This window comes from Bos javanicus, chromosome 15, assembly GCF_032452875.1.
Source record: "Bos javanicus breed banteng chromosome 15, ARS-OSU_banteng_1.0, whole genome shotgun sequence".
In the NCBI taxonomy this organism is placed as follows: Eukaryota; Metazoa; Chordata; class Mammalia; order Artiodactyla; family Bovidae; genus Bos; species Bos javanicus.
The window spans coordinates 31,652,790-31,678,462 of record NC_083882.1 but is presented as its reverse complement, the minus strand read 5'-3'; the positions used below and the strand labels follow the sequence as shown (position 1 = coordinate 31,678,462).

Below are 25,673 nucleotides of genomic sequence, written 5' to 3'. Positions count from 1 at the left end.
CAGGCAGATTCTTGACCGCTGAGCCACAGGGGAAGCCCCGCCTCAACTTCACGGCAGTCAGTGACTGCTCTCTATCCAGCTGGATTTAGCATTCATTCATTCATTCAATACAATATCCATGTGCCAGGCCCAGTGGACAGCCCTGTGAGGAAGACAAACTCTGCCCTCATGGAACTTATGTTCTAGAAGAGGCAGAAAGTAAATGGATTAATAGAAAATAATAATATCAGGTAGTGACAAAGTCTGAAAAGAGAAATAAAGCAGTAAAGAGGAGGGGGAGAGGTATGCAGGGTGGGGACTTGATGGCCCCTCTGAGGGAGCTTCTGAAGGAACAGGCTTGGGGAGCAGGAAGAAAACGGGGGGAAGAGATCAGGTAGGGTCGGGAGTCATAGAAAGCTTGAGTTTTATTCTGAGTGAGATGGGAACCATTGGAAGATTTGTCAGGCCAAAGCTGCAATCTCTTTTCTTCCCTTTTGGCTGCACCTCACAGCATGAGGGACTTCCTTGACCAGGGATCGAACCCACACTCCTTGCAATGAAGGGGTAGAGTCTTAACCACTGAATCGCCATGGAAGCCCCCGAGGCTGCAATCTTATGTGTGTCAAGAATGACCTTTTTAAGGCTCCTGGTGAAGAGAACACTGTGTGTGGGAGTGTGGAGTCGCTTCAGTTGTGTCTGACTCTGTGACACTATGGACTGCAGCCCCCTAGTCTCCTCTGTCCTGGGATTCTCCAGGCAAGAATACTGGAGGGGGTTGCCATGCCCTCCTCCAGGGGATCTTCCCGACCCAGGGATTGAACCTGAGTCTCTTACATCTAACTTGCACTGGCAGGTGGGTTCTTTACCACTAGCGCCACCTGGGAAGCCCCGGAGAGAACACTGAAGAGGGGCAAAAATGGGAAAAAGAAGCCAGGCTGTTGTAATTGTGCGGTTGTGGAGTGCCAGGGACAGAGGCCACAGTGGAAGAGGTGGTGCTGGCGCAGAAGTGATTGGACTTAAGATGCGTGGCAGGGTTAGCATCTGTAGGGCCTGCAAGAAGGCGGGAGTGGATACCCTACAGGGAGCTGAGACCTGGGACAGGGCTGACCCTTGTCGATCCCAGCCTGGCCCTGGGCTCCTTTCGAGGCTTGTTTTCAACCTGCAATGACCTGGGATTCGGAAGCCAGAGACAAGCAGCTGTGGTCTCCCAGGCAGGAGGGGGCGCCCCGGCTGCCCTTACCTTTGGCTCTGTGATCCTCCTCCTTGGGGCACTTGCCCCCTTCCCACCACTTGCGCTTCAGGATTTCCAGGCGGTTGTTCTCCTGCAGCTGGAGAATGGCCAGATCAAACTCGTCCCGAAAGACGGAGCCTGGGGGTCACAGGAGAGCCCGAAACACAGGACGTGAGTGCCCCATCTGCATCTCTCTGCTCCCCGGCCAGGTCTCAACCTCCCTGCCACCCCCCACCACCCCGCCCATGTAGCACAGGAGGGGAGGGGCTGGGGTCCCCGCAGGAGCACAGCTCTCCACTGTGCTCAGGCTGGGACTCTCCGTGGACAGGACTGCGTTCTGGCTCCAAGTGGGGCACCAGGTATTTTTACTTCCCTTCTCTCCACGCTGACTGGCACGCCCAGCCCATGGCCAAGACCCCACTGTGGGTCAAGTGACAGACAGCTGCGCCTCCCACCTCCCCATCCAGGCGCCACTGCGTTCTACCTGGGTGAACCCACGGGCATGCAGGGAACTGGTTGCAAAAGCTTCCCATCTGCCTGCCTCTGGGGGGCCAAGCAGGGACATCTTCTGTGACACAAACCTTGCTGCCCATCAGCTGCCTACTCTCTACTTTATTTAAATTAGTTTCTCTGCCATTTGTAACTCTCACTACATTATACCCTACAACTGTTTACCAGGAGCAGCCATCAATAAGAGAAGAGCCACCCAGAGAGAGGAGTGGCTCTATCTGCATGGAGCACCCATCTGGGGCATCCACGACCCTAACAGCTGCCCGCTGGGGCCCCAAAACCCTGACCTTGTCCACCACCCTGTCTACATCACTCCCCCCACCTCCTCAAACCGAAGGCTTAGTTGAGTGCAATTCTTTTTTTAATTTTCAAATGGAATACCATCAAGGAGCTCTGGTTCCGGAATTTAGATTTAATCACAGAAACAGGCTTAAACGAAACCATGGAAAGCTCGATGCCCCAGCCCAGGCTGAGGTCTGAAATCGTTAAGAAAAAGCTGCCAAGAGGCTGGAAAGCAACTAAGCTACCCAGGTTCTTGTCTAAGCTCTGTGAAGGCCTGCTGTGGACAGATGGTCTGGGGGAAAGGGCTCTGGTGAAGGATACAGGCAGGAGCTGGAACAAATAGATGCCTGCGCTCAAACTTTCATGCACATTGGAATCCCCTGGGGATTTTGTCAAACCCCGCAGACTCTGATTCAGTGGGTCGGGGGTGGCGGCTGAGAGTGCATTTCTAACAAGCTCCAAGGTAGTGCCCTGCCATTGGGCCATGGACTGCCCTTTGACAGGTAAGGAATCAGATCAGTTCCCAGATCTCTTAGGACTCTAACAGCCCATGATTCCATAGATAGAAACTTCCCTGCTATAGATACAACTATGCTTGGGCATTCAAACCCCAAGCCTGCAGCACTGAACGCAAATTGGGTGAATGTCAACAGCACCTCACCTATAGCAGGTACTTAACACACATCTGAAGTGAATGGCTACTTGAACTAACAGATGGTGTTAGATGGTGAGACTAATGAACATTCCAGGCTTAGAAACAAGTATCCACCCGACAAGGCATTTCGAGCAGTTTTCAAGGCATCTTCAGCCCAATGTCTATAGCACACCAAGGGCCCCAGCAAAGGCTTATTCTGCTTACTCCATGTTTGCCTACTTAGCTCCTAAACTACCTACCCATCTCATTCCTTGTTCTGTTTCCCTTAATCTTCCTGGGTCCAGTCACATTGCTTATTTGTTTACGCCCTTTCCTCTCACTTAAGAAGGACACACGTGCTTGTCTTTAGGACCTAAATTCTGTCTTATCAAGTCGACTCTGCAGTGCTCTTCCCAGCCTGATCTGAGAGCCCGAGCTAGCTCATAGTTCACCCTCCCCATCTATCCTGTTCTGTCGAGCTGGGTACCCTTATGTCAACACGATCTGGGAGGCGAAACGCTAGATTTGAGACAGGCACCCTAGGCTCAAGCCCAGTTTCTCTCTCCACCTGTTCTGTGACCTTGGACAAGTAACTTATCAACCCTGAATCTCAGTTCTATCCTCTAGGATGGGAAGGACCACATCTACCTTGCAGGTGGAATAAGATTAAAGTAACACAAACGGAAACAGCATCACTTCAGACACAGGACCAATGCATTTCCCTCCCCTTTTCGTTGGTTACCGATGAGAATTTCTAGTCAGTCAGCTTCATGTCAACTCTCTATAGGTTTTTCCTCTGTGAACACTCTTGAAACACCTGACATTTCAGTTAAATATGTTAAATTGCTAGAGTATTATCAAGGTGAACCTTAGGTTCATTTTGCGGTTCACTCCACCATCTTGAAACAAAATGTCAACCTTTAAATTTCTCAAAGGGGCCCACGATCTGTAATATTAATGGACTCAATGAAATACGATGCTAAGCAGAGAGTAAGCAGGTGCCCTGAGTGAGGCTTCTGGGTTATAGAACTACCGGTGTCAGAAATCACAGGGTTCAAGAGTTGAATCGTGTTACTGCCAATGTTCCTGGGCTTGGTGTCTGAGCAGTCTTTAAGAAGTCATCTGCTTTGATCAAGTAACAGAGGGAATGATGGAAAAGATGAGGAGGGTCTAATGTTCCCCCAAACAGGCTAAGTGTGATGAGATACCATGGTGAGACCAGATGATTAGGTTTAACCTTTAAAATAACCCTTTGAGTTAGGTATTAGAAACCTGGTTTTAAAGTGAGATGGGCTTCCCTGGTGGCTCAGACGGTAAAGAATCCACCTATAGTGCGGGAGACCTGGGTTCGATCCCTAGGTCGGGAAGATCCCTTGGAGAAGGAAATGGCAGCCCACTCTAGTATTTTTGCCTGGAGAATTCCATGGACAGAGGAGCCTGGCAGGTTATAGTCCATGGGGTTGCAAAGAGTTGGACATGACTGAGCGACTTTCCCTTTAAAATGAGATAACTGAGACTCCGAGAGGTTAAATCACTTGTCCAAGGTCCTGCAGTCAGGAAGCAGGGTGCATTTCCAGATCTGCCTGCCTCAAAGCCATGCTCTTCACAAGACACTGGTATAAGTAAGCCCCATAATTTATAGAGTTCTGAGTTATGTAATTATCCAGAGAAGGGGTGTAACACTACTATATATAAAATAGATAACCAGCAAGGACCTACTGTATAGCACATGGAACTCTACTCAATATTTTTTAATAACCTATAAAGAGAGAGTCTGAAAAATATATATATGTCTACTGAACGACTCTGCTATACACCTGAAACTAACACATCACTGTAAATCAACTATACTTAGAAGAAAAGAGAGAGAGGAAGAATTGTGCAAGATCATAGCAAAGATGCATGTACTATATATCAATTTCCCCACATGATCTGATTTCTTCCATTCCTGCTTCTTTCCCTGCTGCCTGGCACAGGACAACCTTGTCTGAAGTCATGAGTGCCACACGACTCTCCATGGTGTTGGGGGAAGGGTATGTGTCTGAAACACTTGGGGAACATTTCCAGACCTCTGCCACAACCATGGTGAGCAGTTAACATGCTCCCCCTCACCTTCTGGTGAAGGAGTCATCGGCGAGGGAAGGCCTAAAGCAGGCATTGCCTTTAGAAGGCATAGCTGGGATACTTTTCTGGAAGCCAAGCTTCTCTAGCCTCATCAGAGCTACATCAGAGCACTCCCGCTCACTCTCAGCTATCTACGCTGACTCAGAGTAGACGGATCCACGAGAGCCACAGATGATTTGAAAGCCGTCTCCTCCAATCACATCAGTCCACTTTCATATTACACCTTTCCCCGAGGACACTAATAGCAAAATTAATTCACTTGAGTCCTACCATCGCCCTTCCACCACTCGTAGAGATGTCAGCCGGCAGAGAAACGATCTAAGAGCAGGAAGCGGAAGGGGAGAGAACAACAGGCCTAAAGATATCCACCAGGGGCATCTGAGTGCCCTTTAGTAATCACGCAATTAAAAACTAACAAGGGCTTCCCTGGTGGCTCAGTGGCAAAGAATCCATCTGCCAATGCAGGAGACACAGGTTCTACCCCTGATCTGGCAAGATCCCACTTGTCGCAACTACTGGAGCCTGTGTGCCCTGGAGTTTGTGCTTCACGACAAGAGAAGCCATCACAATGAGAAGCCCACGCAACGCAGAGAGTAGCTCCTGCTTGCTGCAGCTACAGAAAAGCCTCAGCAGCACTGAAGACCCAGTGCACCCAAAAATAAATAAACAAAATTATAAAAAATCTAGTCAATTAACCCTTCAGTAACTAAAGACTGAGAACTGATCCCTGATGACGTGAAGTATGAGGGTTTGCTTTTAAAAAAAAACAACCTTGAGAATGCCTGCCTCAAGTCACTGAGAAATTGGTTCTAGAAACAGGGGCTGTTGGCGTGAAGGCTGCCTTCAGTGGTCTGAGCTGCCCTGAGCCTGCCTGGGTGAGCTACCCGAAGAGGCTGATCCTCTCCTGCATACCGACTGGCATGCCAATCCCATAGCCCTTGGTGTCCAGCAGGCCCCCAATCTGAGTGAGGTTGCAGTTTCGCTGCCGATAGTACTCATTCATGGTGGACTCCAGAAGGAAGGCGTAGTTGGAATTCAACACCCTGGCGATCCCCTCCTCCGTGCTCTTCACAAACACACTCGGCTGCTTGGAATACATGTAATTCCACATGCGCTGGTAGGTCTGATAGCGGGAATTCTGGGGAAAAGAACACAAGGAAGCAGGTTGAGGGTAGCGAAAGCAGATAGTGGTCTGCAAAGGGAGAGATACAAGTGGTCCCCCAAATCCTGGTCCTTCCGCTACTCAGTCCCCTCCTTGCATTCAAGAACCTGTTCCCTTTCATCTCTCAGCTGCCGCTGCTCAATGGCGGAGGAGAGGGTTGTGATTCTGATAACTTTTACAGAAAGACAGCCCCTGGAGAAGGGAATGGCAGCCATTCCAGTATTCTTGCCTAAAGAATCCCATGGACAGAGGAGCCTGCTACAGTCCATGGGGTCGCAAAGAGTTGGACACGACTGAGCGACTAAACATGCACACACACAGAGAAAAACGGAGAAGGAACAGGATCTGAAGGTGCTGCAAACTCCGCCTACTGGCTGGATCACTGCATCTGCCTCATCCACCCTCAAGGGGTCTTCCATTGCCAACCTCCACACGCTGATCAAAGTGAGTATGGGTATTCTGGCTGTACCCTCCACTGTCCTTCTGGGAGGCAGTGAGCTCAGATTCATTCTGGACTTCTAAGAGACATCATCCAAAGGACGAATGCCAGCCCTTTTCTATCAACTCTGAACCAGTCCATCATCACATATCCAATGCTGGCTTCTCAGGTACAAATAAGAAGGAGACAGAGATTTCTGGGGGATTATCCAAACCCTATGTTTGCATGATGCCTTCATGGTCCCTGTGCCAGCAGCTCTGAGACGTGTACGGAAAACAGAAAACTGAAGGCCTTGGACCTGTTGCATGTGAAAATGAACTTCTTGGGTCATAGGCTGCTTAGACAATCACAGACTCCAGGGAAATCTGCTTCCCTAGAGATCCTGAAGCCAACACAAACTATTTCTGTGTCTAGCCCAGCTCTGGTTGGCCAGCTAACATGCATTGTGGCAGGATCCGCTCCTGAGCCTTGCAAGGGAAACTCAGAGAAGCCAAAACAGTCCCCATCTGAGATCTATATAGTCTAGGATCAGTGAAACCAGTTCAGCTTAAAAAAGTTCCTTACACTTCATTCATTAGTGTATTACTCCAATCTTGCTTTGTCTAAGTACTACTAATAAAATTTACCCTACAAAAATTTTTTAAAGCATGCATTAGCCTCATCCTATACAGTAATATAAGTATAGGTTAGCTTCACCACATATTTTTTCTAATGCTTATTAAAGTAAATATGAAACTATTGCAATTAAAAAACATTTCGATCACTAAAATCATCTTAAGCAGCACTAATCCTTCATGATCAACACTCAGGGACAAGGCTGGCATTAACCCAATGCTCTGGGGACCTGGTTCCAGGGATATTTTGGGGAGCAAGGGGGGAAAATGAGCCCCATGAGGACATCCAAACTAGGGGTTCAAAAGGGAGGATGAGATGAGGAGAGATGTTTTTATCTCCAGCAGACAAACATCTCAACTTTATCCTGCCCAACTCCCGATGCTGGTGAGCAACCATATGGGTTTACTTGGAAGAAGGTCATGCTGGAGCCTCCGTGAATCGTGCCATACTCAATGGCAGTCTGGTCAGCCAGGTCATCCACTGACTCAATGGGCACATCCATGCGCTGCACGGTCAGGAAGGCTGCCAGGTTGGCCGTGTAGGATGAGATGATGATCAGCGTGAATGCCCACCTACGCAGGAAAAGACCAGGAAGTCATCATTGCCCAGGCCCCCAGGAGTCTTAGCCCCCATTCCCAGTCCTGCTGTGACATGGGAGAGGGCAGGTGGCCCTCTTCTTCTGAAAGAGCCCTCAGCTTAGTGGGGGAAGAGAAAGGAGGCAGGGCATATGATATTAACAGAAATGAACAGTGCTTGGGAGGGTTGCCTCGAAGAAGACCATGGCTCTCTTTCTCTTATTTCCTAAAGGAGGTGATTATTGGGTTACTACTCAAAAGAAGTGTGTCTGTGAACATGAAACAGCTTGAGACACAGTGAGCAAAGAGCTAGTGAATGAGCTAAGGGTGTCAGCTCTGGGGGCTCTCTTCAGAGCTATGGCGGGACACTTCCCCCACCTCATGATGCAGCTGACCTTCAGAGGAGCATTGTCATGTACTGAGCACCCACGGAGAGCCACACCCTCCAGCTCCTGTGCTCCCTACAACTCAGGGAAGTGAAATTCTTATTGTGACTTTACAGAAGAGGAAACCGAGGCCGAGAGAAGCAAAGTCACGTGGCCAAGTAACATATGGAGAAATTCGTATTCTAAAACCAGTTCCACAAATCGTCAGAGAGGGAGCTCTTCAAGACAAACTGATGACAAGCACCTTTGAGCCGCTGAGAAGTTGGAATTAGAAAACACTCTTACAAAGGTCATGCTATTTCAAAACGGAAGGTTGTTTCATTGGGTAGATTGAACTCATTTAAAATTAGAATAGCTCTGCAGCTCAGGCAGCACACACGCTAAAGTCATTAAAACCAGTTTGTTCACTTAAGTAGGTTAAACAGGACTTCTACCATCTGGTCAGCAGTATGGATCTGCTTTCTAATCCATTTGTTTATAGGGGTTCAAAGATATATGTAAGCATAACTGAGGCTGGCGAATTGCCAAATTCTGAATCAGTGGAGTCGGAATTAATGAGGCTTCAATTCATTACGAAGTCATTGCCAATGAAGGCACAGTGTTTGCCACGGGCTGCGGGAGGGCAGCTTGCAGGTGGGTTTGCAAGAGCAGGAAGTCCCCTTACCCCCTTGGCCTGTACGCTTTCTTCCAGGAGTGAAAGGACAGGTGCACCCATCAACTTGACAGGCACATCCACAAGCCAGCCCACCAGATCCATGCCCCAGACCACCAGTAAGAGACCTGGCATTAGTTCTGGCTTTGTCTAATTACACCTGTGAGACCTTGGGGGAAAGCTACACAATACCTCTGAGGTCGTTTGCTTGACTAATAAATGGGGGATAATAATGCCTGCTTTGTGTTTCCCAGGTGGGACAGTGGTAAAGAAGCCACCTGCCAGTGCAGGAGATGCAAGATACTCAGGTTTGATCCCTGGGTCAAGAAGATCCCCTGGAGGAGGAAATGGCAACCCACTCCAGTATTCTTGCCTGGCAGGCCACGGTCCATTGGGTCGCAGAGAGTTGGACACAACTTAGCAACTGAACACCCTAATAATGCCTGGTTTACCTGTCTTGGATCAGATCAGATAACATGTCGTTAGTGACTAATTATCTGTAAAGGATGAGATGAGCATGAGATACAGAGACAAGTAGAGACAGTCCCATTTCATCACAAGGGGGATGAAAATCATTTGTCTACCTTCCCTACTGGTGACCTGTAAGTGCCAGGAGTCCCTCCATCCTCAAATTGGCTTTCCTGCTCCTGCCAGAGTTCTTACACCCTCTTGGAAGTTGTTTCTCATGAGCCTCCCCCAGAAGAGGCTGGGGGTGGTGGTGAGTGCTCCCCAGGTGGAGGTGAGCATCCGGAAGTTGCTCTGATCCACTGTTGTGGGTTAATGAGCCCTGGGTGTGGACATGACCTCAGAGCTGGCTGGGGAGGTTCCCTCAACCACACAGCTACACTCTGGGATCTGTTCCACCCTGGACAGCCATGTGGCTGTTTATGCCACTGGTCACAGGGGACAGTTCCAAGAGCCTAAGGAGCTCAGTGGAAGCCCATCACCTCTGCTGAGAAAGCAAATCACACCCAAGCTCCCTCCAGAGGGGTCAACAGAGGCTTGCTCCTGTGCCAAACGGGCATTTTATTGTGAAGCTGGCATTCTTGTTAGAGACATGATATTTTCTGTCACTTGCTCTGGATGAGGATGCCATGGTAGGTCATAAAGGCCGGGTCCTCTGACCTCCCACTCTCCAAGGAGCCAACAAACCGAGGCTGTGATTTCATAACCAAGAGCTCCAAGAGGCAGACGGGCACACCAACACCCCTGGGTCAGGCTGGGGAGGGCCAAGCCTCCCTCCCACACACACTCTGGAGCAGGGTAACCGAGCCACCTGGGGCCAGCTATTTAAAGCCCTCCTGAGCCAGTGGGCTGAGTCAACAACCTGCAGGACAGGTGGTCCCCTCGGCACCAGGGCAGATGTCCTCTAGGGGAGGGAATTCCTGGAGGTGTGAGCTGACAGGTTAAGGGAGCAGGCAATGGAGCCCCACTTGGCGCCACATGGTAACATGCCCCTTTGGATGGAAAAGCCCAGGTAGAAAGGGATCAAAATCTGCAGCTGACATCTCATCTCCGGGTCTCTGCCCAGATTTCCTGGATTTTTTAGAGGGTTCTGCAACTGTGCCTGCCGAGGTCTCCTTTCTGCCGGGGAACGTGAGGCTGGGCTCCCCATGGTGATACACTCAGTGACTCCTGTGCTGGCTGTGATCATGGATGAGCATCCTGCCCCAGTGATTTAAATCCCACTGTATTTGTCACTTATCAGTCCTGCCTGTGTTTCCACCTGCTAGGATCAGCCCCAGTCCAGTGACTCCCAGGTAACAGTCCAGATGCTCCACCATGCCCAGCATCCTCATCCCTTCCCCTTTCCTCCAGCTTACACAGGCTGAGAAGGAGGGGAGAGAATGAAGGCTGTAAGCCCTAAAAGCTGTGACACCAAACCCGACAGTGGGCTTTTAAGTGAGGACGGAGAACTTGCCTCTCAAGGCTACATCGATATTTCATTCCCCCCAAATGAATGGTCTAATAGCAGTGGTCAGTTCAAACATTCATGTGGCACTTCCAAATTTTCAGGGAGCTTCCCCGCACCTTGAATCATTTCACCCCCTTCCTTTTGCCCTGCCTGATCCAAGAGGAGAAGGAGCTGGCCAACGGCCCTGTGGACCCTGCTGTCAACTTAGACCCTGAGGTCCCGTCCAACTCTGAGCCACTAAGAGCTTGCATTTTTCTACACCTGCTGAGGAGGACACAACTGGCAGGCCCAGAGGCAGGAGCAGAGGGACAGAGCTCCAGAAAGCTGCCGGAGGGGGAGTGATGTGACTTGGGGTTGGTGGGGGGAGGGCCAGGACTTCCTGCTACACCCTGTGCACATTTGCACAAATTTGCACATGACTTCTCAGGCCCTGCCTCTCAAATGCCAGTCATTCTCAGGTCAGGACGGTATAACTGCCTTGCCTGGGCTTTCAAGGCGTTTTCTCATCGGGCCTCCTTTTGTGCCTCGGCTCCCTCCGCATCTCCAAGGCGGGGGAAGGGGGAAGGAGAGAAGATGGCACAAAGAACACCCCCCACTGCACCTTCCCCCCACCCTACCCCACCGGCCCTCTGAGCTGGCAGAGGCTGTCCGAGGGTGGAACTGAGGTTCCTGCCTGCGAGAAGCCAGATCAGGGCTCATCTGAGGACCCCAGGATCTTACCAGACGCCACTGACGCAGCGGGTGGATAAGGCGCGCGGGGCGATGGTAGAGCCCTGCTGCATGAAGCCCCCGACGGGAAACCAGAGGCTGTTGCCCAGGGAGTACTGATTCACAAGGAGGTTGCACCGGCCCTGGGCACACGGGTGGGGGCTGTACCACTCGTAGGGGGTCAGTCTGTGGGAGAAAGGAACACACATCAGCGCCGTGGAGGGTGGGCATGAAGAAGGGGTGCTGGGGGGGTGGGGGTGCTCTTCTTTCTGGCCTGACCCCTGGACCTTGGTAGCTGCCTGCGGCCTTGGGCAAGCCAGCTCCCTTCTGTTGGACTATGTTGGCAGTTTTGGAACTTTCTTTAATCAAAGAAACATCTTAATTTTTTCAAAATAAATCAAGTTACGGGGGTGGATGGCTGGGAATTGCTAGTTCTGTCTTTTTTGCTCCCCCGAAGTGACCACAGAGAGAACCCTAAGGCCCCAAAGAGCCGTGGATTGAAAACTCTCAACCCAGAGTGGAAATTCTCAAAATGTAACTGACATCAGAATCACCAAGAAGGCTTGTGAAAACACAGATCGCTGGGCCCCAGCCCTGAAGTGTCTGATTCGCTAAGTCTGGGTGAGGCCTACGAATCTGCAGGTTCCTGGGAGAAGGGGATGCCACTGGTCCAGGGACCACACTTTGCAAACCACTGGCCCCAGTGGTTCCCTCCAGCCCTGGTTCTCAACCCTGTCTGTGTTTCAGACTCACCCAGGAGCTTTTTAAAAAATCCCAACACCTGGATTCCATGCCCAGAGGTTCTGATTTCATTTGTCCAGATACGGCCTGGGCCTCAGCATGTCTCAGGGCTCCCTGGATGAGCGCGATGGGCACATAGGGTTGACAAGGCACACAGGCTTCTTCGACTGTCCCTCGCAGCCTCATGCTGGCCTCTCTCCCAGCGGTACCTCTGATGTCTCTGATGCCCTAACTTCCTGCCCACCAGACACACGCCCTCCCTCTTCCCCAGCCTGCCTCCCACACAAAGCCTTCCACCTCTGATGTGGGAGACGCATCTGGACATACGCCAAGAAGGGCAGGTCTGCGTGTTCACGCGATGTCATCGTCTTCCCCGGCCCTCCTGTCCCTTTGCTCAGCCTAGGCTGCAGGTGCTATGCTGAGGGGCTGGTTCGCATTTCCTTCGCTGCTGCTTGTTCCTGATTACAAGGCCAGTGTGCCATCTCTGGCCCCTGCCCCCATACATCCTCCTTCCTTCCAGGGGCTGTGGGGTTGGATCGTACCCGTGTGGCTTCACCCCAGTGGTTCCCAAGCCTACGGGTGGTTGGATGTGAGCTTCAGAACTACAGATTCCCGGGGCCTCATCCCTAGAGATTCTGAGATGATCTGACTTAGACATTCAAGTTTTTTTTAAAGCTCCCTGAATGACTCTGATATCAGCTGGCCTGGGAATGGCTGTCATAGAGCAGTGGTTTTCAAACATCTTTTCCCCTTTAAAATCTTACCCAGAAGTACAATATATGAGAGAGAAGAGTGGAGCTGGTCTGAATGAAGACGAGCTGAGGCCGCAGAGCTCTGTGTGCCTAGCCTCTTCACCGCCCCTCCATGTGTCCGCATCTACCAGGAGCCTCCACGTCCCTGGGAACCCAGTTTGAAAGCTATTGCCTGGGCCAGATTACCCTACCCTCAGATATTACTTATATAGGATATTATATGTATTTTGCTGTTGTTCAGTTGCTAAGGCCATGTTGGACTGGAGCACGCCAGGCTCCTCTGTCCTTCACTGTCTCCTGGAGTTTGCTCAAATTCATGTCCATTGAATCAGTGATGCCATCCAACCAACTCATCTTCTGTTGTCCCCTTCTCCTCCAGCCTTCAATCTTGCCCAGCATCAGGGTCTTTTCCAATGAACTAGCTCTTCGTATCAAGTGACCTGTATGTCTGTGTGTGTGTGTGTGTGTGTGTGTGTATACATATTGTATGATATATATGATGTATGATCAGACCTCTAGTACCATTTTTTGGCTTATCTTTTTGTTAATTCTGGATCCTGGGGGGGCAGTGTGTGTGTGAATGTGGATGGCAGGAGAGAGGGGCTGTTTAAGCCCCCAGGGCTGATCGAAAAGTTTCAGGCTGTGGCAGGCAGGGTGAAGCGGTCTTGTGTGTGTGTGCGTGTGTATGTATGTATCTGATAGCCACGCCCTAATACCACTTCCAGGCCCTCAAGGCCACCTGAGAACCATGACTTTCTACACACAGGGGCTCAATCAAAGGGAACAAGAGAGAATTCCGGGGCAGCGGAGCCGAGACTCAGGCAGACAGCTTCCTGTGAGCAGCCGCAGACAGCCCAGCGAAGTGCAGAGGGGACGTGTCAGATGGTGTGCCAGCTCCCGCGCCTTGCCAGTCGACACTGACAACAGATACTTGACAGTGGCCATGGCTACAGGCCCAAGCGGGGTAGGTGGCACCCAAGTGGCACATGCAGCACCCTGTGATGATGACCAGGTTGTAAGCAAGGCCTTCCCCCTTCGGCTGGATCTCAGGGGTCGGGAATGACTTCCTGAACCTGGCTTTGATCTCCACTGGAAGAGGCATGGACTGGGTGATGCCATGCCTCTTGGGCAGGCTGGGAACTGCCCTAGGGGTTCGTACTCCGAAGATCCTTGGGGCTCCATTTTCATTTTTTAAAATTTATTTTTAACTGGGGGGAAATTGCTTTACAATGTTGTGTTGGTTCCTGGTGTGTGTGTGTGTGTGTGTTAGTTGGTTGTGCTTTGAGAGCCCACCGACATAGCCCACCAAGCTTCTCTGTCCATGGGATTCTCTAGGCAAGAATACTGGAGTTGGTAGCTATTTCCTTTTCCAGGGGATCTTCCCGACCCAGGGATCGGACCTGGGTCTCCTGCATTGCAAATGGAGGATTCTTTACCATCTGAGCCACCAGGGAAGCCTGGTCTCCTCTGTACAACGATGCAAATCACCCATAATTATACACGCATCACCTCCCTCCTGGGAGTTCCATCTTCTAGCTGGAGGGAGCACAGACTACCCTTGAGCAATGAATAGACATGCTTCTGGGGAAGACCCCACCCCATAGAGGTGGACCGTTCACTACAGAATAGGCCAGCGCTGCCCCTGTAGCCCCGAGGCAGAGGAGAGCAGACAGCTGGACCAGAGCCACTGTCGGCCCCCTAGACTCTTACTCTGAGTGGGTCTTGGCTCCTCTGAGGTGATCAGCTGAGCTCTGAGCAGGAAGCAGGGATCTGCATGAATGACCCTGAACCACGGGAGCTGGCTCTGCCTCTGGATAGTAAGTGGGCTCTCCTGAAGCCCAACTTAGCCTTAGAGAGAAATGACCCTCTCTGCGCATCCTCCTGGGATGCTCCTTGGCTTCTTCCTGGGCTCAGGGACACTCTCTCGTGTCCAGGGAGATGGGGGGCGGGTTTCTTCTCCTCCCCGACCCCCAATCTGGACCATGTGTCTCAACTCAGAGCTGCTTGCCAATGCTGCTCTCCATCCTGCCCTGCTGCTGCCAGCCGCCCTACACGGTCTCCATTCAACAAGGCAGCTGTGTTTTTACAGACAGACCCGGGCTGGGGAAGGGCCAGGTCCTCTGCAGAGGAGGCCGTCTCCCTTGCCTGTGTCACCGAGGCTGCTGGTTCCCTACTCCGGATTTGCAGGCTCTGTTTCCTGTCACTCAGCACTTTGTGGCAGGTCCTGGCGAGGACAGATGCCAGGGCAGCCAAAGGCAGAGCACTTAATCAGAGTAGTCTTCCCACCACCTTCCTCCCCTCCTCTTCTCTCCCAAGGCAGGGGGCTGGAGACTGGGGAATGAGAGGGGTAAGAGGCAAGGGGCACAAATTCGGACAAGCTCGCCTGTCTGTGTTGTGCATATCAGGGGACGGGTATGTAGATAGATGGACGGGCAATGCCCGGCTGATAGCAGGGCCGAGTGGCTCGGGTCCTGAGCCCGTTTCCCATTCCTCTGGTTTGGCACCATGGTCTTGGTCTGGTTTGGCGGATGGTCTTCTCCATCCGCCCCCTCCTGCTCCCCACCCCCGCCCATGCAGTTCCCAGAGGTGGACACGAGGTGGCGGTGTGGGGACAGGGAAGGGGAGAAGCCAGTACCGAGCCACGAGGAAGAGGACGCAGCTGACGGCCAGATAGGCTAGAAGCATGAAGAGCCAGACACCCGGAGAAAATGGGTCCAGGAAGGAGAAATAGCCGGGTCTGCGTCCCTGGAAATGGAGACAGAAACGAGATTCATGTATGCATTCAGTCAGCACAGCCCTTGGGCAGGGGAGGGCAGAGGGGTTGGTGAGCTGGGAATGGGCCCAGATTGCACTGCCTTGGGTTATGGGTGATTGATTTAAATGACACAGGGGCTGAAGGTGTAGAGGGGTCTGCTCTGAAACATCTACGCAGCCCTTAACTCAGTAGATGAAACTAAAGAACAGCTTAAGGCTTCATCACTTCCTAGGATGAAGGGGGCTCTGTGCTGGGCAATAGAACAGCCCTCAGTGTCCCTTATATGTGTCCCCACGTCCTCCAGGGGCAGCGTGGATGGGCTCTGAAGCACCTTAGAGCTGTTGATGTCCGAGGGCATGTAGCCCCCTCTGCCACTCATGTCTTTCTTACAAGGATGCTAATTTGATAGGCATCCTTGGTTTTTGGTTTGCAGGGTGATCTCACATACATGTTAACATCTTCTCATGTAAATCTCAAACTGGGTGCTGTGAAGAACCCAGATTCCTATTTTCATTGTATTCAGAAAGAAATCAAAGCCCTAAGGCATTCAAGAGATGTGTCCAAGGTTAGACAGCTCATCAGTGGAAGAACTGGGACTCGAATGCATGCTTGCTGACACAAAGCCCAGGGCATCTGATGCAGCCCAGGATACTGCGGGAAAACATCATTGTTCCTAGGCCAGGCAGAGTCATGGGAGCCAAAGGATGGAGCCAAGAACCAGCCAGAAAGCTGGGAACCACACTCTGGCGGGGGGGCATTTTCTGCAGGAAAGTGAGATGGGATGAGAAGGAAGGAATTTCAGAATCTGCTCCTGGTCTTTAGCAGTGTGGTCTCAGGCAAGTGCACACCCCTCTCCAGACTCTACTGGAGCTGATCTAGATCAAAGGTGATACCGTGGTGACCTGCAGCCCACAGACCACTTGTTTGTTGACTTATAGTGTTTACTCATTTTGATAAGCTGTCAACATTAAGTGACTAGGACGTTTCACAGAAAAATCCAGATTTCTGGCTTTAAAAATGGATGATCTGGCCACATTGGGCCTAATTCTCAACCAGCTGGAGCTGAGTGGTAGCTGTTCACTCAAGACAGGGTCCCACTCTACAGCTCCCACTGCTGCCCTGGTCTTGAACCAGGCTGCTTCTTCCACTTACTATGAAACCACTGGAACAGATGCTCCCTAAAGACCATTCTAAATAAAAAATGATATGACTTTATGATTCCAGGAATCTAGGAGGTCCATGGATAGGATAGAAAACCAGTATTAAGCTCAGGAGTGCTATGAACAGGTAAACTTTCAAGTTCAAGGACATATCGGTCATGGCACAACCTGCTGTCAATATCAAGGTATGTCATTTTGTACTGGGATTCCCAGAGACACCAAGGGGAGCTATCTATGCCAACACTGAGCTGATCTCAATCAGCTTTCTGGGCTTTTGTTATCCAAGGACAGCCAGACCATGAGATAACGCTGAGAAACTGCAGGTAACTACAGCTGCTCCCAAGGCAGCGTCTAAAGACCAGGGGAGACAATGCTGCAAGGCCCTGTTGTATCTGCACAAACCCCAATTGTGGCTGATTTTCAACTGCTCTTCTGGTGAGTTCTCCATCCTTTCCTAGTGAGCCAATAGACAAATTCCCAAAGCACTTGGGAGTATAATTTTATTCTCCCCCTGAGGACATAGTCCAGAGGGTACAGAGTGAAGTCAAAGCTTACCCTCTGCCAGTGGGGCACTGGTTCTTGGATCCTGAAGTCCTTCATCAGTGTGACAGTGACCCCTGGGGTGGTCTGTCTGAAATTGGATTTCTCTCCCAATGTGGCTTAGACCAGGGAACTGCCCTCTGATACCAACTGCAATTTCTCTGCCTCATGTGTGTTCATGTTGAGCTGCAGAGAACACTCAGGTGACTGGGAAAATAAAACAGCTTGAGGGACAAAGCCCCGTGACGAGGGGAACAGCAGAGAAACAGGGAGAAGACCATTTGAATACGTACGGCCCTATCACTATGTAAATTGTCTAATGGGAAGAAAGACGCAAGACAGCAGAATTGGAGTCCCCCGTTAGTCATTTCCATGTCCATCACAGACTAACCATGCCTTCACCATCATCCTAAAAGCCAGTGCAGATGCAGGAAGAGACGGACTGAGTCCAGAAGGGGATGAAGATACTCATTACATCTACACACCTGCAGCAGAAAATCACTCGTTTGGGCCACTCTTGGGGTCCTTCTATGCCCTGGAGCTTCTCTGGGCAAACGTACGTGAATTCTACACCTGTCACTCATGACTGCTTCACTCTGTGTCTCCCAACTGAGAGATATCCAGGAGAAAAAAATTCTTCCATTGTTGCTCTCTGAATCTGAAACCTCATTAGATGCTCAATGTCAGAAATCTATACCTGATTATATCACAACGAATGAAATTGAGGAAAATGACAGCACTATTTAAAGCTGCCATATTTGGTTATGGGTGATAAGAAGTGATGCACAGCCATGGGAAAAATTCCTGGAGACTTGAGTTAGAAAACACAGAGCATCACACAAACAAGGATCAAGACATAAACAGAGCTCCCCTGGAAACATATCAGTCACGTTGGCAAGGCAACATCTGATTCCACGTGCGATTGACTGACGCCAACCAGAAGAGCAAGGAATGGGCAGTCATTTGAGATGTGGGTCTGGGCTTGCACAGACTAGGCTTGGACTGAGCCCAAGCCGTTTTTATGGTGCCAAAGAGAAGTATGTTACTTGCAAGGCTCTGAACGCCTCCCGTTTTTTTCTATGAGGATGCTTTCGATTGCTTCCTTCCCAACAGACATCTGAGTTACTGGTGCTGGGGGGTAGATCAGGTGTCACATGCCACTGGCATTTCTTCCTAATAACAGGTTTTCCTTAACCCATTGGATATATGGATATATGATGGTGACGCTTTTCTTCAGAAGAACTCAAAATGCTTCACTCTGTTCTTTGGATTTCAGTACTCAGTTCTCCATATGGACAGATGGAAGAAATGGGACCCAGGGAGGTTAAGTGCCGTGCTCACATCACTGGTGATGGTTTCAATTTCTCTGGTGCTCATTTGTCAAGCTGTGCCATAGGGATACCGTGCTCTCCTTCTTTCAAACGGCAGCTGTACCGCATCTTCCTCTCCGTTGTATCTTTACAATTTGCTTCAATAAACTCCCTAATTAATCCCACGCCTTCTCCCCAATGCCAACAGAATCCCAGCCTACTTGATCTCACCCCCTTAAAGTACTCTAAACATTATTTATTTATACCCATCATCATTTAAGACTCTTGAGAGTCCCTTGGACAGCAAAGAGATCAACCCAGTCAATCCTAAAGGAAATCAACCCTGAATATTCATTGGAAGGCCTGATGCTGAAGCAGAAACTCCAGTACTTTGGCTACCTGATGTGAAGAACTGACTCACTGGAAAAGAGTCTGATGTTGGGAAAGATTGAAGGCAGGAGAAGGGGGTGACAGAGGATGAGATGGTTGGATAGCATCACCAATTCAATGGACATTAGTTTGAGCAAGCTCTGGGAGTTGGTGATGAACAGGGAAGCCTGGTGTGCTGCAGTCCATGGGGTCGAAAAGAATCGGACATGACTGAGTGAGTGAACGACAAGAAACCATCCTTTATGGGGACCCTGTTATTGATTTTTACATGTCTCTGTTGACTACATTTTGGGCCTGTTCCTTCTGGTGAAGACAACAACTTTGAAGGTAGATAATTGGTGATACAGAGTCTATGCCCCAAATGTCTAGGTCAGGCCAAGCCCTGTAAATGGGGCTGCAAATTAGGTGGCACCAAAATGGGAACTGGTTCCTTGATTTTTGTATTGTGCTTCAGACTGACCACATCAGAGCCAGCATCACGGATGCTGTCGGATGGTGAGCGAGACGGGGCTGGTAACCAAATGACTACAATCCCTGAGTGGCGAGGCCCTTTGAATGTCAGCAGTGGAGCTGTTCACGGAGTTACAGAGTGGAACTAATCTCCTCTTGCCTGGTGAAAATTCCTCTTATCCTTAAAAAAATCCATAAACTCACTGATACTTCATTGCACATTTACTGGAAGAAATGACATTATAGTAAGAAAGTAATTGCTTGCCCAGAGTCTGGAGCCAAATGCATAAGGACATTGGGGCCACGTAGTGCAAGACAGGTAATGAATTAACATGCAGACTCTGCAGTCAGCCTGCCCAGGACTGAATCCTGGCTGTACCATATACAATTATGGGATCTTGGGCAAGTTACGTAAGCTCTCTAGGTCTCCATGTCTTCTGTAACATGGGGGTGATCATAAAACCTACCTCTTGCATTGTTTTAACACACAGTAAGTGCTATGTAAGTGTTGGCTCCCGCCCCACCCCAGTCTAATGGGCTTCCCTGGTGGCTCAGAGGTAAAGAATCCACCTGCCAATGCAGGAGACGAAGGTTCAATCCCTTGGTGGGAAAGATCCCCTGGAGGAGGGCATGGCAACCCACGCCAGTACTCTAGACTGGGAAATCCTGTGGACAGAGGAGCCTGGCGGGCTACAGTCCATGGGGTTGCAAAGGGTCGGACACGACTTAGCGACTGAACAACAACTGTCTAATGGGAGCCATGTGTGAGAGAGGTGGGGGAGATGGTGTATGACGAAAGAGGGAACTGCCTTTTATAGCCCTCCCTCACGGACAAGAAATCCAATTTTCTGTCCTGTAGTAGCACGTGCTAAAGATGCCTGGAGGGAGAATTCCATCTGGCCACATTCCCTTTCTATAACTCCTAGAGTTTTTGTGGGTTATAATACATGAATCATGAGGGCTTCCCCAGGGCTCCCCCAGGAAGTGATTAGGGTAATACCAGGCTCTCTTCTGGAAGGCTGGCTCTTAGAAGCCGGTAATTGCAAGCTTTGGAACTCAGTTCCACCTCAGCCTTCCCAAGGAAGTCAAGACAGAGTGGCTCAGATGTGCAGTGGGCTCTCCTGTGTCTGTGTGAGGGCTGTGCACCCGCATCACCATTTCCTGACACACAGACTTGGGCCATCAATGCTGCTCCTTCTCTTCCTCCAGCAGAACTCTTCCCTCTCCAGCAGAACCAATGACAAAGGCTTATCCTGTCCTCCATGTGGTCTTGCCAGTCTGTAGAACTAAATGGCCATTCATACAGAAGTTTCTTTCCACTACCAGTTGTCATCAGTGGTCAATAAAACACTCTTTAGGGCTGAAGAAACAGATAAGACAGACACAGTCTCCATGAATCCTTCTGGAAGAAGCAGAAGGAGGAGATTCTTGGTCCACCCCAGGAACCCAGGGATAACTCCCTCAGTGTGTCTGCAGTGGACTGTCTTGATATTTTGGTTTAGAATGCACTTCCCACCTCTGACTCTAAGAGGAAAAAAGAAGTAAGCAATTAATTCCTCTTCACTTAAAACACCCAGATGGGGTTGTTGCCTTTATAATCCAGATGCTGGTATATCTATTTTCACTTTGCTGATTGGAAATCTGTCACAAGAAAACCTAAGTTCTAAACCTGGTCCTGACCTTGACTTTCTGAGTGAACCACTCTGCCTGTCTGGGTGCTGTTTCCTTCTTCCAGAAAGTGGAACACTGCAATCAACATGAAGTAGGGATGTGAGAATTACTATAGTAACATTGATAAAATCCTTCAGCTTCTTGAGAGAGAAGCACTCTATAAGTAACCAATATTAATGTGATTATACATCCAGAGAACCATACTTCCATTATACGGGCTATCAGGTTACTTAGTTTTAAGGAATAGAACTTTATTCATTTTCTATTTTCTTATAACAGAGTATTAAGCAGTATTAGAAATGATTCATTGGTTTACTAAGTATTATTCCCCATTTTCCTAGACAGTCTTTCTGAGATGAAACAGTCCTTCTTGAAAAATGACTAATACATCCAGAAAAAATGCCAGGTGTTAATTTAATGTTGACATTTATTTCTTGCTCATTTTTTAATTTAATCACTGTTTGCTCTTTTTTTTTTTTTTTTTACTTTTCTTTAGAGAGACGATTCTTGCCAAGGGTTAAGAAGAAAAAAAGAACAAAACGTCAAACTTTCACATTTGTCATTCAAAGATGGAGCAGGACATCGCAGGGGAAAATAATTAACTCATATTTTCTAAACACTTATTTATTTGTTTGCCTGTTTTTGGTGGTCCTGGTTGTGGCACATGGGCACTTGCTTGGGGCATGTGGGCCTTCTTTAGCTGTGGTGAGCTGGGGCTACTCTCCATTTGTGGCCTGGAGGCTCAGTAGTTGTGGCTCATGGGCTTGGTTTCCTGAACCATGTGGGATCTTAGTTTCCAGACCAGGGATCGAGCCCATGTCTCCTGCATGGGCAGGCAGATTCTTAACTACTGGACCACCAGGGAGATCTCACCAACTCACATTTTCAAGGGAGCCTTAGATGCTCTGGCTGGTTCAGGGCACTACTTGGGATCATAGATAGTATCATCAGATTAGAAAGGATCTTGAAAGATCACCTAACACATGTCCTTGACACAAGGAAATATACCTACTATACCATAAAGATAGATCATTGGAAATGTATGGACTTGGAGACTGAAAACCTGGGTTCTGTGCCACTCCCACCACTGCACCATCTTTCTTCTTTCCCCTGCACCACTGGCCATCACTGACCTCAGAATCCTTCTGTGTGAAACGAGAATTCTACTGTCTACCTCGGGGGGTTGCTGTAGTAAACCAGAGATTGTTATGTGAAAGGGCTTCATGGATAACGAGGCATCAGATGATGTTAGTCAACATGCAAATATCCTGGACATGCACCCAACCTCCTTGAATATATCGATGCTGAATTTTTTGAACTTGATTATCCATCTGGGGGCTCTATGTGCCAAATGTCAAACCCCAGGTTGGCTTCTGGCATGCTCTGGTGAGGCCTTGCTCCAACAGTCAGTGTGTGCTTGAGGCATACAAACTTACTTTAATATTAATCTGAGAAAAACATCATTAGGCAAATTGCTTCTGTAGAAAAATAAGAGAGAGAAAACTACATGACATACTCTAACATCAAATATGAATGTTTTTTTGTTTTCTGTGCTCTTCTCCCTTCCATTCACAGATATTTGGAAGCTTATAGTATGCATCAATTCTATAAAACTCTGGACTACAAAATGCACAATTCTGTGAACTCCCCTGGACTGCAAAATGCCCTTGGGGTTATACTGCTATGTTACATACTGAACTTCTCAATAATAATCAACTAATATGCCAAGGAAATGAAGAGAGTCCTGAACTTCTGATGTTCCCAGTCACTGGATTCCCATCTGTGGAGTACAAGGGGACACTCCAGATTCTAAAGGCCTGGGCCCTCTATGTTTGACCTGGAAGCTCACCTGGCCTGGGTCAGGGTTTCTGAGACCTTCTCAGGAGGGTGCTTTGCTGTCTGTGGGATGCACAGGCATCAGGGCGGGAGGGAGTAGGGGGCTCAGGTGGCAGCTATGGCAGGCCTGACCTGTTGATGAATCTGAGCTGCCCCAACATCTGCTTTCTCTCACTTTTTGTTCTCAAGACCAACAGGGTAAAGGCCAAAAAGAAAAAGAAGAAATCAATTCGGGTCACTCATCCTGCTGCCTAGAATACTGGACCTCCTGACAGAAGCCAGGTTCCTGGGAGTCAGTGACGCTTGGCCGTGAGCCACAAAGGGAACCGGTGCTCATTGCTCACAGAATCACAGGATCCCTCACACTTCTCCCGCTTTCCTTTCTTCCTTCTATACTTTTCAAATAAATGCTGCGTGTTTAGGATGATGACATTTTCCATACCAAAAATCATCCCATAAAAATGCATAGTCTAATACCATATGATAGTGGGGCTTCCCAGGTGGCTCAGCAAAGAATCTGCCTGCCAATGCAGGAGACACGGGCTCAATGATCCCTGCTCTAAAATGATTCCACGTGCCTCGGGGCAAATAAGCCCGTGCAACACAATTACTGAGGCTGTGTGCTGCAGCTACTGAAGCCTGAGTGCCCTAGGGCCTGTGTTCCACAAGAGAAGCCACCGCAACAGGAAGCCTGCACACGGCAGCTAGAGAGTAGCCCCTCTTACCACAGCTAGAGAAAGCCCACATGCAGCAACAAAGACCCAGCACAGCCGGAAATAAAAATAAAGAAAGTACTTTTTAAAAGCCTAAAAAATAAAAAGAAAAGAAACGCCTGCCTTCAAGGAGGATACAGGCCACTGGGATGCAGCAGTTGTTGATAGAGATGGGGAGAGCCTGAACCAAGGCAGAGTGAGCAGGAATTATCAGTATATATGCAGATTGTGTAGGACGTGAGTGGACCAAATGGACATTTGAGGAAAGACAAGCGCAGGGCGGCTCAGGTGGCTGGATGGAGATGCTGTGATGCGGAGATGCAGAGGGGAGGAGGGAGGAATATACCAAATGCAGTTTGTGTCACTGTTTTTGAGGTGCCTGTGAGATATCCATGTGGAGATGTCTCCTGTGTGCTCAGGTGCTCAGTCGTGTCTGACTCTTCATGACTCCGTAGACTGTAGCCTGTCAGGCTCCTCTGTCCACGGCATTATTCTAGCAATGATACTGGAGTGTTGTCATTTCCTCCTCCAGGGATCTTCCTGACTCAGGGACCGAACCTGTGTCTCCCGTGGTTCCCACATTGGCAGGCGGATTCTTTATCACTGAGCCACCTGGGAAGTCTGGAGATGACTTAGTAATGTATTTAAAATATGCTTCCAGAGTTCAGGAGAGCAGTCAGGGTTAGATTTATAGGTTTGGGAGCAGGTGAGATTATCCAGGCAGAGAATTGGGAGAGTGAGAATAGAAAAGGACCACAGACATTTAAGTGGCAAACAGAGAGAGAAGAATCAAGAGAAATGGTAAAGAAGGCAATACTCAGAGAGACAGGAAGCACAGCAGGAGAAAATGGTGATGTGGATGCTAGGAACAGAGAGGGGGTTTTAATAAGCAGGAGAGATTGACAATAACAAATGCCAAAGCCAGCCTCTGAGTGGCAGGGAGTAGAGGTCGAAGAGCAAAACAGTCTTCTGATTCTGATCCTGGATATGCCTGGCAGAAATAGATTATACCCCAAGGTTCTAGAGAAAGGAAAATATCCCACAACCAACTCGTGATGATCCATGTTCGAGAAAGAACCTAGATAATCTGAGATTGCTGGAAGGGCACAAATTACTTCTGATTATCTTTAGACTTGAGATATACCTGCCACCGCCTGTTATTTTGAAAGGTTCTGAAGAATTTCTAACTAGGCATTTATACCTTGTGTTAATTATTTTCACTTTTGGACACAGGTTTGATTTTCACCAGATGCTCACTTTTTTGGTAATTATCATTCACGACTCAGGTGACCTTGGATATAGAGCTAAGAGACTGGGTCATTATAAATTACATTAAATGAATCGTATTTTTGCTCACAGAAAACTATGTTAGAGAAAATTTACAAAATAATAAACACCCAGTATCCAACTTTAATTTCATCAGCTTAACACTTATTATGTCAGAGAGAGCTTCTGTATGTATAATAATTTTAGACTGTGGCACTCATGGTGAACTCTGCTGGGCTCCCCTTTGGTATTAGCTGTTTCTGACAACCTCTTTTGTCTCAGACTCTGCACAGTTCATCTCAGACTTGTTCTAACCAGGTCTCCCCCAGTTTAGTCAATTCAGGATTGTCCTCTCCCCAGCTTACTTTCTGATGCTTTCTAAGCATTCTGCTGCACACATGGAATGCAAGTAAATATTTGTTGAATAAATGCATAAACCGTCAGTTCTGCTTAGTGTGAGCTGTTCACGCCAGCACTCAATTTTTACTCAGCTTGGCCCCCTGTTAGAAATTAGATCTGAGCAGCTGTGTGACACCCTAGTGCCTCAGTAAAATGGCAGGGATGGGGAAGGAATGTTGATCAGACAGGGGAACTGTGTGGGTAAGGCTCTCCAGAGAGACAGAGAGAACCAGGTGGATGTGTGTGTGTGTGTGTGCGCACATGCTCAGTCATGTCTGACTCTTTGTGACCCTGTGGACTGTAGCCCACCAGGCTCCTCTCTGTCCATGGGATTTCCCAGGCAAGAATACCGGAGTGGGTTGCTATTTCCTACTCTAGGGGATCTTCCTGACTCAGGGATCAAACTTGTGTTTCTTGCTTCGCTTGCACTGGTAAGTGGATTCTTTACCAGTAGCACTACCTGAGTTATTTCAAGGAA

General features: G+C 49.1%; 1 protein-coding gene across 1 annotated transcript in view; it reads right to left on the bottom strand.

Annotated features, from left to right (window-relative positions):
- The window catches only part of GRIK4 (glutamate ionotropic receptor kainate type subunit 4), a 501,670-nt gene that overhangs the window by 21,299 nt on the left and 454,698 nt on the right, over window positions 1-25,673 (bottom strand). The window contains exons 14-18 of the mRNA XM_061440611.1: window positions 15,341-15,450; window positions 11,225-11,398; window positions 7,383-7,548; window positions 5,673-5,898; window positions 1,220-1,348 (exon numbers count right to left, since the gene is read on the bottom strand). Coding sequence (XP_061296595.1) covers window positions 1,220-1,348; window positions 5,673-5,898; window positions 7,383-7,548; window positions 11,225-11,398; window positions 15,341-15,450 — 805 coding nt within the window. The remainder of the gene's footprint in view (window positions 1-1,219; window positions 1,349-5,672; window positions 5,899-7,382; window positions 7,549-11,224; window positions 11,399-15,340; window positions 15,451-25,673) is intronic.